The sequence below is a fragment of the Grus americana genome, chromosome Z (assembly GCF_028858705.1).
Source record: "Grus americana isolate bGruAme1 chromosome Z, bGruAme1.mat, whole genome shotgun sequence".
Classification (NCBI taxonomy): domain Eukaryota; kingdom Metazoa; phylum Chordata; class Aves; order Gruiformes; family Gruidae; genus Grus; species Grus americana.
The window spans coordinates 68,868,774-68,885,517 of NC_072891.1; the positions used below are offsets into that span (position 1 = coordinate 68,868,774).

Below are 16,744 nucleotides of genomic sequence, written 5' to 3' on the forward strand. Positions count from 1 at the left end.
TAGCCAAAAGTCAAGAAGAATTTGAAAACAAAGTGCCTGAACTAGTGTTAAATACAGTATATTTCAAGCAGCACTACCAGAGTGTATGGCTAATAAGGTACATTTTTTTAAAAAGGTATGGCAGTGATGCTGACAGAACAGAAAAATTAGTATTACCTTAAAAAAGGAAGGTTTTTGTTCATATAAAAGCAGTGTACATATGGGAAAACACATGTGTCTGTTTGTGAGGGCTGTGTTCCAGTCCCAAGCGAACGATCCAAGTGTTTCGCTAACGCGTAACAATCAAGCTATGCCCTTTTTCTTTAGACGCCAAAGCCATTAATCATGCAAACAATCAAAACACCACTTGCATATCAAATGCAATCTTATCTAGATAAAATTTCAAATCAAACAAAACTAAAAAATACCAAGCTATGAGAATAATCTCCTTTTAGTTCAAATTTAATTAAAAGAGATTAAAAGAGGGATTTAAATGGATATTAAACCTAAGCAGAGTTTGCTCTTTAAAAATTCAGTTTAGCTATAGTTTACATTCACAAGCCAGATGTACCTAATTATGTGGTGTTCATTCAAAGAACCATATTGACTTCTGCATGTTCCAAATAAGTTTTAAATCAGTTTATTATTTGCCTAAAGCTTAGACTGAAGCCACATTAAGAATCTGGAAAAGTACTTGCAAGAACTGAATATCTTTTGGGAAAATATTAACTCAGACTATGCTGAACAAGCACCGAAAAGTCAGTTCCCAGTACCCAAACAAAATTAAGAACTCATCATTTATGGCAGCCTTAGAGGGAATATTTTCAGCACTTGCTTCCCCTGGCCTATGGCGATATTTTCATTACTAAAGCACACTTGAGAGATCAGCGCTTTAGGCTGGTCCAAGTGAGAGTGACTGTCTAACAGAGCAGCAGCATCTTCCTTTTCTTCTTCTACAGCTTAGGCATGTGGTGTCCACTTAAGGAACATCCCAGTTGTAGGTAACCTTTAATATTTATTTTTTGGTTAGGGGAATTTTAATCTAAAATAGCTCTCTGATTTTTTTTTTAAATAAATGAATTGCAGCTAAAAGTAAGTATTTCTCTCACAAAAGAAGAGCTTGGATGATTTCTAATGTAGTTATGACAACTGAAAATCCATACTTTGCTCATTTTTCCCTATATTAAGCAAGCTTATGCTAGTGAGCAATGTAGGCAAATTCCAGGTTTAGCATTTTAGCATTACATTAAAAACTCAGTGTTGGATTTTTATTGAATGCTGTGAGTTCCAATTAAAAAAAAAAAACATTCAGAATTTTTGCTGGAGCCCAACTGAGTTTGTTTAGTAGGAGCATATCTAATCTCTCAAGTATTTTATCTACATTACAGGAAATTCATACTTCAGCTCTTAGAAAGCTTTAGCATAATAACAACAGAGTTTGCACTCTGGGGCTAGGCCAAACTGAATACCACTTCACAGAGTTATTGCAAGACTTTCATGAACTATTTCAAGTATTCAGTTTCAAAAAGAAAGAGATGTGGATAATGAGATCTGAACAAGACTTCCTAGTCTTTTTGCTCAACATCTCGTTTGCTGAAAGCTGAATTATGGCACATAGTTAAGATGATTTTCTGTTCAGGTGTCTGGTCTGTTGGGGCTGTGCTACTGCAATTCCTCCTAAAGGCTGAGGACTTTACAGTGCGTTTCCAAAATCTGAGGCTCAGTATGTACCATGGTTAGTACCTTTGTCCACTTTAGAAAATTAATGGAGCAAGAAAAAGAATAAAGACTACCACTGACTCTGCCACTGTTGGCGCACACGGGATGAGGCACTTTTATCAGAAATCCCACATAACAAACTTCTGAGTGTTGCACAGAAGTAAAGCCTCACAAGAGACCCTGACACATCCACATCCACCTGCCCGCTCCCCCCCGTGCATCCTACATCCATCTCGCTCGGGACACTTGTCAGCGACTGATGTAGGACACTGAGCATTTTGGCCAGTGCCACGAGGTGGCAACAGCGTCCTGAGGAAAAAAAGCCAGGTCTTCAGGATTGTGTTTTGCTCCAATCTAGGGAACAGAGCAGGATCAGCAGCAAAGGTCAGGTAAAAAAGTCGAGCAGCTTCACGTACAGCCCCATGTTAACATTTTGTATTGCAACTCACACAAAATGTTGAAATTGTATTTCATCTGGAATGGAAAATCTGGAGAACTAAACGCTTCTGAGACAGTGGCCACCGCCTGAAACTGGTCATCAACACACCAGGTAGCAGCAGAAAACGTCTATAATTTTTTCCAACCCAAATCCCAGATATGTTTGAAAAAAAGACTTAAATCTATCTAGAGGACACTTATATTAAGACAGATATAACAGATAATACAGTGCTAACAACTTGTCTCTATGGTTTTAAAACCATATTAAAATTTCAAGTATCACTTCAAGGTACAGATGCAACTGTGTTACTCATGATGTTGATCCCTTGCCCACAATTTCTGCCTGCATTGACTAAGTTCAGCCCTGCTCTGCCTGTAGGTTTTCCCCTTCCCTTTCCTGCCATTGCCTTTCCAGAAATGAGATAATGCAACCTTTTTTTTCCCCCTAGAGGGGAGGTTTTGAGATACCTATAAGTCACCTTCCCAGCTCCAAAATCAGTGGGAGCCTTTCCTCTCACCAGACACACAGGACTCTCTTGCATGCGGAGACAGTGGATAAATCAGGGGGATTGTGGAAGAAACAGAGGTCTGGACTGGACTAGGTCTCCTCTATTTCAGGAATTCAAATAGAAGGGGGATTCTTCACAGTGTAGTCATCTCTGTGAAGAAGAGGTCATGCTGAAACAGCTCCTAGGCCCCCCCATAAGGTACAGACAGGGTGAAAGAGCAGTGGGAAGGTTGGTGTGGGAAGGGAGAGATGAGCTCCAGCCCCTATCTAATCATCAAGAATCCTGACAGGCTCTCGCCTGATGTGTAGAGGATACAAGGTCCGATGGTGAGAAGTCACAAATATCTGCTATGCATAATTAAAATGCCCATCATAACCAAGGAATGCCATGGATAAAGATTGCACATACAACCTTCACTAAGCCTGCAAAACATTCCCAAGTGTTAGGCTTTTCTTTGTGTCACTTCCAGGAAAAGACAAAGTCTCAGTAATTCTGTGAAAGTTCAAAAATTCAAAAGAGTCCTTTTCTTCTGAAAATTAAGACCTACTCAAATGGTGGAGAAAGGATGGTTTACCTAAAATTAGATTAAAGTAGTCATTTCTGTGTACACTGTAAAATTGTGATTATCTGGGGACCACCCCCCACAATATTTTTTCCCAAATATTAGCCATTTTATTTTTCTGCATGTCAATTAAAACCTTAGCAGACATTTAAAAAAAAAAAAAAAAGCAGTTCATTTGTAGTAACAGAGATGCAATAAGACAAATTAGGATATTCTAGTTTTATCAGCATTGGGTAGAGACACCTGCTTATCATGTTTTCAAAAGTTTAAGAAAGTAAAACAAATACTAAATCTATGTTTTCTACTTCCTGGTTGCCTTAAAGCATTTCATCCTAAATGTATGCACAAATGCATTCACATTCCCCATGAAAAAAGATGAAGCAGGAATCACCGCCACTTAAAACATTGCCATTACTCTAAATGATGCTATCTAAGCAGCTAAGATTTTCCCTAACATCTTGATCCATACTTTAAGCCAATGCAGAGTTATCAAATTTTTCATTTCTGTAAGTGAAGTTGAAAAACTAAATCTCCATTCTTTATCAAATACCAGACATGACATGCTTGTCTTAACTGTGAAACTAAAAGAATGGTACTATTATTAATGAGTTCTTACACATTACAGTAAAACCTAATCTGTTCAGCAGAAAGCTCATATGTTCAATTGGCTATACAACTGTTCCATTTAAATTGGATTTTTATATCCAGAGAGGCTTACTTGATCTCAGCACAGTTGACTGCGGGTAGAAAACAGTAGAAAGTCTCGTTGATGAACAGAAAAGCAGAGGTGAAATGTAGCATTATCAGGCCAGACTACAAATATATTTGACTCTAAGCTAATGCAATGCTTTCCCAAAACAGATCATTCCGCCACCTACATAACACAACTTACTTTTAATATCAGGAAAGAGCCAGCAGAAGCTTACCTGACAGTAAACAGTGAATGTGTTTGGGCAACATGATACAAAAGCTATCATGTTTCTCCATTTCCTGAGAGTTTGGTTTCACAATCCTCTGCGGTTTTCACGCCACAATTTACACTGTAAATGCAGACTGACCTTCAAGCTTGTGACCAAGATAGCTCTTCAACAGTTGCTGCACAAATAATCTAATTTCTTTTCAAAATTCCTATGGAATTTAAAAACAACAGTCGCCACATGTAGATACCAGGAAATCTAGAAGTTTATCAGTTTATCAAACAAAGTGTGTCGGGGTGTAAAGAAGAGAAAAATTCACTGCAAAAATCACAGGCATGACAAAAACCACAAGGACAGCCATCTCATCAGTAGTTACAGGTTTTGGACCCGACTGACTGCAAGGAAGAAATGGAAATTCCTCTTTGTCATAGTGGATTTCTGGTATTTATTACAATACTAATCAGAAATAGGTGAAGTAAAAACACTTAATAATGAATGAATAGGGAAATAATGAAAAGAAAAAAGAACCTACTGCACTAAAATATACAAGTATCTAACACCAATGAAGAAATCTATCTTAATATAAAGCTTGGAGTCAAACATTTTCAAAAAGTTTAAAAAAAATTGCTAATCAAAACTGCTATTTAGTGATGATTGATTGCTAACAAACACTGCTGCTTTGGCTTAGAGTTGTGAACTGGATGCATTTTCTTATTTCTCTAGTTTTTAAGAAGCATGCAAGTAGACTCAGCATGAAAAGTTGCATTTTTAAGTGATAAGGTATAGCAAATGTCAGTATCCCCCGTATGACTCTGGGTGACACAGGTTTCTGTGGAGGCTTCATTGTTGGTGCATACATGCACACACACACAGAGCACCTGTGGGCTACCTATTGTCTATTTTCCCAGTTCCTTTGAAATATGATATCTATTAATATTTACCTTTCAAAAAGTGTTACACATCAATGCCACCTCCTTCCTTTAAATACAGCTTAAAATTTTTTTGCAGAACTATAGATGTACACAGACCAATGTGCATAACAAAAACCAGAAACCACTCAATTATTTTTGTGCAACAAAAATCTGAAAGAATGTATGTCATGATCACAGAGATTTATGCTCATCTTATCTGATCTCCAACTTAGAGTTTATTAGGACTTTTCACCAAATGGTTTCTAAATGAAATCAGAACTGAACTGGGTTTGAGATGCTCAGCCTTGACTGAGACTTGAAATAAGAATTTTTTATCATCTTGAAACTTCCTAACCTCACTATATAAAGAAAAAAACCAAACCCCACAACTGATATTTAGCCTGAATTCATGTATTAGCAACCTCTATGCATCGAAAGGCCTTATTTCAAAGGTGAAAGCTCCAAGATATGGATTTTGGGGCCAAACAGGCACTGCCTTTCCATTCAAAGCAGGGTGCCTCTCTCCAGAGAGGAACTAGGACCTCATACATGTCAACTCTCCTACTGAGGCTCAGGCAAGCCCTTACCTAACCTACTGGTGGTTGTGAGCTGGCCAGCTGTCTGGGTCTGGCCAGCTGGCAGTGGTTCTGATGTCCAATCCAGGGCTGTGTGCTGAAATCCCTCGGTGAATAAGACAGCAGCTTTTTCCTCCCCAAATTTCTTATGGCAAAATCCTCAGGTATAAAGAAACAGATTTATGATTTTATGTAGTACTGGTTTCATAGGGTAAAACACTGTAACTACAAATACCGACTCTAAAATTGGCTGTACAGGGAAGTTAATTATTCACAGATGTTTCATACTAAAACTCAAACTAGACATAAATGTTATTTTGACCAAACAAGACAAATGAAACTATCTTCTGTATCTTAGCAGAACTGCCAACCTCCAATAGTATCTGTTTCTACACTGAACCGGAGACTAGCTATTGATCAAAGTGTCTGATAGGCCTCCATCAAAAACAACGTTAGCAACATTATGAAAGATAAAGTCCAGGTAGTGACAAAAACCATCAACAGCATCTGTGAAGATGCTTGCAAGGCTCTGGTTTAACTGTGTTTGCCATGCCTGATAATGAAATATGTATTTCTATTTTAACATGCATTTTAGTGATTAAAAAGTTTTGAGGACCAGTTTCACTAAAAAAATTAAGGAATTTATTTTTAGGCCAAATGCTTGTTTTGAATGTTAAGAGTCAGTGAATATATTCAGCACCCTACCCCAGGCCTGTGCTATCATTCTGGTCTGTATAAACCTTGATTTATTATAAAATGAGACAGCAATATTAAACAACTGCCTACCTGGTATACAGTTCAGAAATATTCCTAAGGCATGCACACTTCGTCCACTACCCGTAGTACTTTCCAAATCCAACTCTGCTATATTCTTAAACGTGTATGTTACCAGTAACCAATACCTCCAAGAGATACTGTCCAATCACATCACAACTAAGCATGAGTGGATCTGCTGGGCCAGGAGGAGCGCTCACACCTCCTCGCTCCAGGAGGACACAAGTAGCTGGTACATGCTGCCGCATTCTCAGGTTCTTTACAATTTTTGAATCTCAAAATCAGTTGACAGCACTTGAGGCAGAAAGACGGAGGACTATGAATGTGAATACAGAATATATCTGGAATAATCTCTGGGGATTAATAAACAGCATTCATGTCTCCTTCAGGTGAGTGCTCATTTGTGTTCACCCTCATTTTCCTCCAGAAGAAACAGACGACCACTCATGGTTGCAGCCTTGAAAGGCTCCTTTACAAAAGACATCGATGCCTGATTAAGGTGCCCTGTGAAACGCTATTTCTGATCAAAGGAAAATACTAAGGAACCCATCTGAGGCCTGACAGGAAGACCCAGGTTATCATTTGCATAGACTAAAATTGACAAGTGCACCTCATGGGGCTCAGAAACCCACACATTTATGGGACTGAAACAGTCCAGATGACAAAAGGGGAAGAATTTGGGAAGGGAAGCTGTCCCAGCACTCCAGGAATTCCTGAGCTTTTTTGAAGAAGAGGCAGAAACTCATACTGCAGACTGAGGGGGGAAGAAGGCATCTGACTGCGATGCTGGGAATCAATAGGCTCAGAAACAGAAAAGTAAAAAGAAAGGTGAGGCTTTGGAATTCTTGATTCAAAATGTGTTATCTTGAACCTTTGTCCTGGGCCTCTCATCAGCAGCCCAGATGTTTAACCAAACTGCATTATCTTTTAAGATAACCTCACAAAAGTCAATGAATTCCTTACACAGGAGAAAGATCTCATACTTCTGTTTATGTGGTACATTATGGTTGTTAACTGTCAACAATAAAGCATGACAGCTGTTGATTTAGTGGGAAAATGCTACACACCCCTCTGTACCACATGGAACTGCTGTGCAGAGGTATACAGAAATGCTGTGCCTCAACCATCCAAGTGTGCTACCATGCTGAGGAGAGCAACTTCCATGTCATCTGAATCTGGATGGACAGTTCCCAAAAAGCCTTGTCTAGCTTTGCATAATTCAGAAAGAATTTAAAATTCTCAAAAGGACAGATATCTTCAGGGATCATTGATGCCTTGCATCAACTTATGTGGAATACGGCATGAGATGCTGTGTCAGTTGATGACATCACACTTTCCACTACAGTTAGGCAGGATGTCATAAACATAAGAAGTGATGTTCATGATGATACTGCTGTAAGTGAAATGGAAAATATACAATCTGTGTCCAAATGCAAAAGAGAGTAAGACAAAAAAGAAAAACATACCACATCTGGCAGGCAATCAAAGATGTGGTGGTGAGACACAGTTGGAGGCAAAGCCAGGAAGACAGTCTCTCTCAGCAGCAGCACTGCTTCCTTTTCTGTATATATGCATCAGTACGAGTGGTCATGTTAAATAAGAGAGGCAGAGTGTGTGGTTCTACAGAAGGTTAAATTCTGTTTTAGCTTCCTTCAGAGACAGTGCAGAAAATGAAGAGAAATTCCTCAATGGTAGACCTCTAAGACCTTGGTGTTGTGACTCCAGCACCTCTTGTAGGGAAAACTCAAAGCAAGATGATCTTCTGGAAGAGTAATGCAGTCAGCTTACTTCTTTGAGAAAATGAAATTATTTTAAGCATTTAAGTCTAGTGAATATAAATTGTTAATGCTGACAGAAAGAATTTCAATTTACTCTGCTAATCTGCAGAGTAGCTTGGAAACACAAATTTTATCACAAGCACCAAGACATATACAGATTTTTGCCAAAAAAAAGCAGACTAAAACTGTCAGTTATTTTTCACAGTCAACAGCAATGAGGGAGATCAGTTCAAGATGGATAAAGAAGAACCCACTGACCTAAGCAGTAAAACCATGTGAAACTTGTGTTTTCTGAGAATTTCGTATAGGTAGAATATGGTGATATTCATTGCTTCTGACATCTGGCAGCAGCCTACCCCAATCTCTGTAGCAACCAAGATATGAGGAAAAAACCTCAGAGCCTTTGTCAGATTCCTGACTTGTCACTGTACATTTCAACAACTTTGGGAAAGGTCCTAAGATCTTTTTCATGGTAGCAGCAGATGCTGGAGGAATATGCCACTCTTGACTGAGGTGGCAGAGAGGACATTATTTGAGATATCACAGTACTGCAGCAGATGGAGAACAAAGCATGGTTACATCCATTCTTGTTCCTGTATAAAAGAAAGCATCTTGAGATTGTAGGAGTTACAAATAAACAAAAAAAAAAATTATTTTTTTAAACAGAGTGAGGCTGACATACGTCAATAAGGATCATCTAGAAATGATGGCTCTGAATGCTGTGTTCACTGGTTGAAAATGTCACCAGGGTGACCTGAGTGTTTGCTGAGATTACAGATTTTTGTGTGTTGATGCTCAAATGGCCAAAGTCTCCACTTACGAGAACAATCCTCTTTGATAGAGAAGGAGAAAGATAAAGGTCTGATGAAATTCTAAGCTGAGTTGTAGTAAAATATTGTATCAGGGTTAGTTCCACTGCTATTGCAGTAGTCACTAAAATCACAGAATCACAGATTTGTTAAGGCTGGAAGAAACCTGCTGAGATCACCTAGTCCAACCCCACTGCTAAAGCAGGTTGTTCAGGACTGCATCCAGTTAGGTTTTGAATATCTCTGCAACCTCTCTGGGCAATCCATTCCACTGTTTGACCACCTCACAGTAAAAAAGTGTGTTCCTGTGTTCAGATGATACCTTATACATCTCAATTTGTGTCCAAGGCCCATTTTCCTGTGACTGGCACTGCTGTGAAGAATCTGGGTCCCTCTTCTTCATTGATAAGATTCCCCTAAGGCTTCTCTTCTTCAAGCTTAACAGCTCTCTCAGCCTCTCCTCACATGAAGAGTCCCTTAATTATTTTTGTGGTTCCTTGTTGGACTTGTTCCAGTAAGTCCATTATCTTTCTTGTACTGGGGAGCCTAGAAGTTGACACAACACTCCAGATGTGGCTTCTCCAGTGCTGAGAAGAAATTATTACCTCTTGACCTGCTAGCAAATCTCTTCCTAATGCACCCCAAAAGGCTGCTAGCCTTTGCCGGCACATTGCTGGCTCACGGTCAGCTTGGTGTCCACCAGGAGCCACAAGTCCGTCTCTACAGAGCTGCTTTCCAGTCCATCAGGCATCAGTATGTACTTGTGCATGTGATTATTCCTCCGCAGATACTGGACTTGGCATTTTCCCTTGTTGAACTTTATGAGATTTCTCTCAGCCTAATTCGCCAGCCTGTCCAAGTCCCTGTGAATGGCAGCACGACCCACCACTCCTCCCAGTTTTGTATCATCTGTGAACTAGCTGAGGGTGCACTTTGTCCCAGCATCCAGGTCACTAATGAGGGCCTTGGTATCAACCCCTATGGTACACCACTACTGACTTGCCTCCAACTGGACTTTCTCCCACTGACCACAACCCTCTGGACCTGGCTGTTCAGCCAGTCTTCAAACCTCCTCACTATGCACTCATCTAAGGAGTACTTTGTCAGTTTGTCTAGCAGGATGTTGTGGGAGACTGAGACAATTGTCAAAAGCCTTACCAAAGTTGAGGTAAACAACATCGACTGCTTTTCCCTCATCTACCAAGTCACCTCACTGTAGAAAGCTATCAGGTTGGGCAAGCATGATTTCCCATCTGTAAATCCATCCTGACTACTTCCGATTCCCTTCTTGTCTTTCATGTGCTTAGAAATGCTTTCCATGAGGATTTTCTCCACCACCTTCCCAGGAACTGAGGTGATGTCGACCTGCCTTTATTTCCCCAGATCTTCCTTCTTGCAGACAGCAGTGACATTTGCTTTTTTCCAGTGTTCAGGAACCTCTTTCAGTTGCTGTGAAAGAAGTTAGTCGAGTTTGGACTCACAATGGCATCAGTCAGCTCCCTCAGCATGAGTGTGCAACTTGTGATGCCTCATGGATTTTTGTACATCCAGTTTAAGTGCCCCCTAACCCTAAGTCTGGAATAAAGGTAGAGTACCTCAGTCTTTTCTTTGTCACTAGTTCCCCTGCCCCATTCAGCAGCAGGGTCACATTTTCCCTAGCCTTCCTTTTGCTGTTTATGTACTTGTAGGAGCATTTCTCATTGCCTTTCCCATTGCCTCTCCCTTCACAGATTCAACTCCAGGTCAACCTTGGCTTTCCTAATGCTATCGCTGCATGTTCGGACAGCAGCTCTGTGTTCCTCCTGGGTCACCCGTCCCTGCTTCCATCTCTTCTGCATTTCTTTTTTATGTTTGAGTTTAGTCAGGAGCTCCTGCATCATCCATGCAGGCCTCCTGCTGTCTCTGCTGATTTTCTGCTTGTTGGGATGGACCTTTCTGGAGTTTGGAGGAGGTGATCTGGAGTATCAGCCAACTCTCCTGGACTGCTGTTCTCTTCATGGCCACATCCCATGGGATTCTTCCAAGCAGATCCTTGAAGAGGTTGAAGTCTGCTCTCCAGAAATACAGGGCAATGTTCCTACTTCTTGCTTTGGTCTTTCTTAGGATCCTGAACTCTACCATCTTATAGTGACTGCAACCAAAGCTGCCCCCGACTGTGAAGGGGGAATGCCAAATACCCTGAGGTTAGTCAGGATCTCAGGGACCTTTGGCTGCCCACACTTTTTCAATTTCTCAGGTAGTTCTTTTCTACCACCACCATCTGCAGGACTGCCAGGATTTGTAAGGAGATACTATAATACAATCTGTGAGATGGGGCAAGTCAGGGTACTCTGACATCTGAGTTAATCTTACCTGCCCTTGAAGGAACTGGAGAATCTTCTCATAAGGCACAATTGTATTTTATTTTATTTTCTCCTCATAATAGTAAAAGATCCTGTGGTATGTGTCAGTCAGCGTCTGTCTGACGCTGGAGAAAAAACCTGCCAGGAGGCAGGCTTTCCTTTGCACTTTTTCTTTGCCCTACCTTTAAACCTCAGAACACATTAGGCTCTTCATTAGAAAAAACACACATTGTTTACAGCACTAGAAACCTCCCAGTTCAGTGTTTCAAACTTGAAAGTCTAGCTGGGTGATCAAAGAGTTAAGGCTACTGGTGAAGCATATGCATTAGTGGCTTTTGCCACTGTGACCTTACACTTTTTTAAAACACAGCTGAAAGTTTTTCTTGCTTTAAGCAATCACTTGAGAACATAAAGAGCAGCTGCACCAGACCATACCAAAGGTCTGTTTGTCCCAGAACTCTACCTTCAACAGTGGCCAAAAGCAGGAAGAGCACAAGACATCTACAGCAGTACTGCCACCAGCCACCCTCCCAACCATCTGCAGCTCAGGATCCATCGGAGGCAGAGATGGCTTGTAGATAATCATGTACAACACAAAAGAATTTGAGAAAGCATTGGAGTTGATAAATAAAAATAGAGAAAAATATAAACAGGAAGAATCAGAAACACATTTAATAGTTCATAAATCTGTAACTTGGGAAATACATTTCATAACTTATTAGGTTAAAGCTTTTAGCTTGTATAACTAATGTGTAAATAACAGGGGACGACATCATATCGATCACTAAGAATTATGACAACATTTACTTAAAGGATTTACAGGGGAACTACTAATATATTGAAACATCTGTGCAACTTCTTCATGTTTTAAAGTTATAAATGCTTTATTTATTATTTGCTGGATCCAGTCCCAGTATCAACCTATCCACTTTTCTTTAATATTACTCCTCTGTGGAATTAAGCAGAACTACTTTTGGTCTAGTACTATTAGAGTATTAGACCAACTTTATTCTTAGACTTTAAGGACTAGCACTTAATATTAATTTACAGTAATTAAGGGTACTAGAAAATAGGAGTTATCTGTTTATATCATAATGGTAAACCTGAAATTAGAACAAAAGTTATATTAATTTGTAAAGCATTCAAAAGATCTACTTCTGTTCATTTATGTCAGAAGGAAAGAAAAAAGAAGGAAGCTACCAAAACTATGTTCTTGTGGGTTTTTTGCTTTAAAAAGAAAACCGGTCCAGACACTATCATAATGTTATATATTAACTCAGTTTGTCTGAGGACTGTGCTCCAATTGTTATATCTACCTATCTCTCCTAACCCCTGATTAAGTCCTGTGGACCTCCACAACCTCACCGCATTTATCTTGCGAATGCTTCTGAAAGGCTCCAACAGCCTCTCTTGATGGGTAACAAACTAATTTGAATCTATTCTGCTTGGATCTACTTTTTAGAAACACCATTGCAAAATAATGCCAGGTTCCAAGGGCTTTGGGGTAATTCACTGACAAATCTCATGGGATCTCTGAAGGGCTTTCACAACCCCTGGAAAAAATATGAAGATGTTCAACCACCCTGCCCCACAAGTGCAGTGAAGAAGCACCATGGACACTCCAACTACATCTTCAGTTGCTAAAAAAAACAAGCAAAACATTTTCATTGAATAACTTTCATTGGAGAAGCGAAGGCTCCGGGGAGACCTAATTGCGGCCTTCCAGTACCTAAAGGGGCCTACAGGAAAGGTGGTGAGGGACTGTTTATCAGGGAGTGTAGTGACAGGACAAGGGGTAATGGGTTTCAGCTGAAGGAGGGTTGATTTAGATTAGATGTTAGAAAGAAATTCTTTACTGTGAGGGTGGTGAGGCACTGGCACAGGTTGCCCAGAGAGGTTGTGGATGCCCCATCCCTGGAAGTGTTCAAGGCCAGGTTGGATGGGGCTTTGGGCAACCTAGTCTAGTGGAGGTTGTCCCTGCCCATGGCAGGGGGGTTGGAACTAGATGATCTTTGAGGTCCCTTCCAACCCAACCCATTCTATGATTCTATGAACTGGAAGCTTCTGTTTGCCGTGAGTTTCTAGGTGTTTTAGTGGACAGCAAGTAAACCATCAGATTTCTTATGAAACCGACTTGGTGCTTCAGCTAGCTCTGGGACTGAGGACTCCAAAATGCATGTCCCCATAGACAGAGTTGTGCTGGTTTATACAGTCTCATCATAAGGAGCAACTCTTAATCACAAAAATCTGTCAACAGCTTGTGAAATAATCTCCTGTACTATTGGAGGACACATCTTGTAGGGCTTGTTAATTCAAGCTTTTGAGTCAAATCAGGCTCATATTCTGTCAGTTTGGAGGATGGCACATGCTTATTTGCTTCAACCGAATCTATCTATGGAAATCCTTCACGACAATAGACAGGGGTTAGAGCTATTTTCTGGAGGTTTTATATTGTCAATCAGATATGAGTTTCCAAAGATACAACTAGATTTCTGATCCAATTCACAAAGCTGTTAATTGTTTTACTTGCATTTCTGCATTTTCTTTGAATCATGAGACAGTCTAAATGGAAGGTTTTGTAGTCTAGGAGAAGATTTAGGGTTCCACACACTAAGAATTATTTTTTCTTTTATCTTTTTAACAAATTTCAATTGCTGCTCTTTACAGAACAGTACAATGTGGTATATAATGGAAGGTAAGCAGTTCAAGCCCTCAGCAGAACTCTATGTTGGAAAATCATGAGTTATTTACTTATAAAAACATGAGGATATTTAGAGATATGGAATGTACCGAACACTTTAAAGAAGAATTTTAACCAAAGAGGTTAAGCTTCTTGGCAATTAAAAAAAAAAAAGAAACAGCTAACTTTGATTTAGATTTCCAAAACTTATTCTCAAGAACCATGAACTAATGAGCATGCAAATGGAAAGTCTAAGTGCTATACAGAGGATTCAGATATTCACAGCACCTTTCACTGTTTTAATTTAATGAGGCTTCAGATGGGAGGCTGGAGCTTATGGGGAATTAACTGATAATTGGCAGTGAGCTCTAGAGAAGTCCACCTTGTGCATTACAATTTAACCCTTAATTTGGAAAGTAAAATTAAAATGTTTGTCATATAAAGACAGAACCCTGCCTTTACCACGAATTCATAGAATAATTGGATTTTCATAGCAAAGTTAATAAACCTGTTAAGATTTACTGTACTTACTGCCTTACAGGTGAGTCAATAGAACTGTACTGGGTCTGGCTGGGATGGAGTTAACTTTCTTCATAGCAGTCTTTATGGTGTTTTGGATTTGTGACCAAAACAGTGTTGATACCACCAATGTTTTGGCTACCGCTGCCTCCTCTGTCTCTCCCTTTGCCCCCCCTTGCCAGGTGTAGGTTGGGAGTGGGCAAGAGGTCAGGAGGTGACACAGCCAAGACAGCTGACCCCAGCTGATCAAAGGTATTTTTCATACCATCTAACTGTGATCAGCATTAAAACTGGGGGGTGGGGGTGGGGTGGTGATGTAGTGTTTCCAAACCAGCCATTGTTCTGGGACTGGCTGAGCATTGGTCCGATGGTGGTAAATGATTCCTTTTGCATTACTTCTTTCTTACCCGCTCCAGCCCCTTCACCTATGAAACTGTCTTTATCTTGACCCATGAAGTTTTTTCCCCTCACTTTTGTCCTTCTGATCTTCTTCCCTACCTCTGGGGTGGTGGTGGAGTGAGCAAGTGAATAGGTGGTGACTTACCTGCCAGCCAAGGTCACCCTACCCGAGGAAGGAAAGCCTGAAAAGCTCCATTAGTAGGAACTCATTTTATTACTACTACCTCCATCCACATCAGCTGCTACAAATCAGCTCCACAGTACTCTGCTTTCTAAGCCAAAATTCATCCAACAGAGATCTCCACTGCTTTCCAGCACCTGCTCTCTTTCTAGGGCATTTATCCTCCTTAATATTTTTGACAAATAACTCTGAGGCAGGGCAGATCAAGCTTGTTAAGACAAATTAAGTTTATGTAAAAAAGGGAGAAACTTTTCAGCACAACATTGTGTACTACTAGATAATTTTTCTTAAGAATTAGGAACAAAAAAAATCCACAGGAAAACACCTCAAAAAACCCACAGACTATTTTAATTACCCAAAATAATTCCTGTTACAGCATTTATTTTTTTATTTTACCCGAGTGGTGATAGATGAGGAAACTAACAGTGTAAGTCTATGCAGCAGCATGAAAAAGTACGTACGTTAGTCTCACTTCCTGTTCGGTATCCCACCAACTACATTAAATACTTTCTACTTTCTTTTCTACCTGAGGATTTCAGGTCAGAAAACATTAATTTTTGAGTTTTATTACAGATTACATGATCTAGATATTCACTGCTAGCTACAACTGTGTGCACAGTCCCCCCTTTCTTTTTCTAACTGTGATCAGTAAATACCTTAGCCTGCTCACTAAAGACATGTTACAAATCCCTAAACAATGTACTCCTCAGTTGTCTCTTGAAGAACTTGGAAAAAATCCTAAGCAGTAAAGTCAGACATCTATGTCTACCAAACCTTCACCACTCTGGTTCAGCAGATAATAAATTATAACAATTAATAGGGAAGCAAGTCACAGTGTCTTGGTGTCTGCGCATTGTCTTGATTTGTTCAAGTATTGCTGTCACAGCTACTGCTATTTTAAGCAATCTTCTGTATTACAGCTTTTAGAGAAGCAGAGAACTGCAGCAAATAACTCAGGATTCAGTCTAACCAGTTTAAGAAATAATATAATTTTAACTTTGTCATATATTTGAAAAAGACACTACAGATCAGGATTAAATACTACCAGTTTTCCTCCCTTAGTTAATATTTAAACTATTTTTAAAAATCCCAGTGCTTCCTTCGCATGCACTGACTTGCCATTTGCATTGAACAGCTATACAGAAACAATTAACTGCTAAAGAAGCATATTTTTAAAATTCTCCATGGTTACTATAAATACAAGAATATTTTGACATGGATATGTATGTCAGCTACACATTTATTTATTGAGATGTTTACAAAGCAAAGGGTTTATCTAAAACACAACGCACACACGTGTGGAGTGCAGATGCCACATCTACATCAGCCCTTCTCAAATACATCCTGTAATGCAACCCTGCCACTGCTGACACTAAGACGATGGATATTCACAAGAGCTAACTACAAAATTAAATCACTGGACATAACTAAAGAAAGGCTAAGATTAATGAAAAAATCTCAGTGCCCGGCATCTTTTGTTTTCCGTACATCTATTGTACTTCGACATTCACAGGTCAAATTTCCCTACATTCCAAGGTAAATATCACACTTTACTTTGGCAAGTTGCATTAATAAATTCTAAACACTACAGTGGCACAACGTACATGTTATGGATCATAAGCGTTACTCAAAGGCAGCTTTTTCTGGTATGC

At 39.7% G+C, this 16,744-nt stretch overlaps 1 protein-coding gene across 2 annotated transcripts in view; it reads right to left on the reverse strand.

Annotated features, from left to right (window-relative positions):
- The window catches only part of TNFAIP8 (TNF alpha induced protein 8), a 65,102-nt gene that overhangs the window by 27,888 nt on the left and 20,470 nt on the right, over positions 1-16,744 (reverse strand). Inside the window, exon 1 of one of the 2 annotated variants that reach the window (XM_054809845.1) lies at positions 3,926-3,944. The exons of the other annotated variant lie outside the window; for it this stretch is intronic. Within the exon in view, the coding sequence (XP_054665820.1) occupies position 3,926 (1 nt within the window). The 5' untranslated portion in view covers positions 3,927-3,944. Of the gene's footprint in view, positions 1-3,925; positions 3,945-16,744 lie in introns of those variants that run through there. 2 annotated transcript variants of the gene reach the window in all.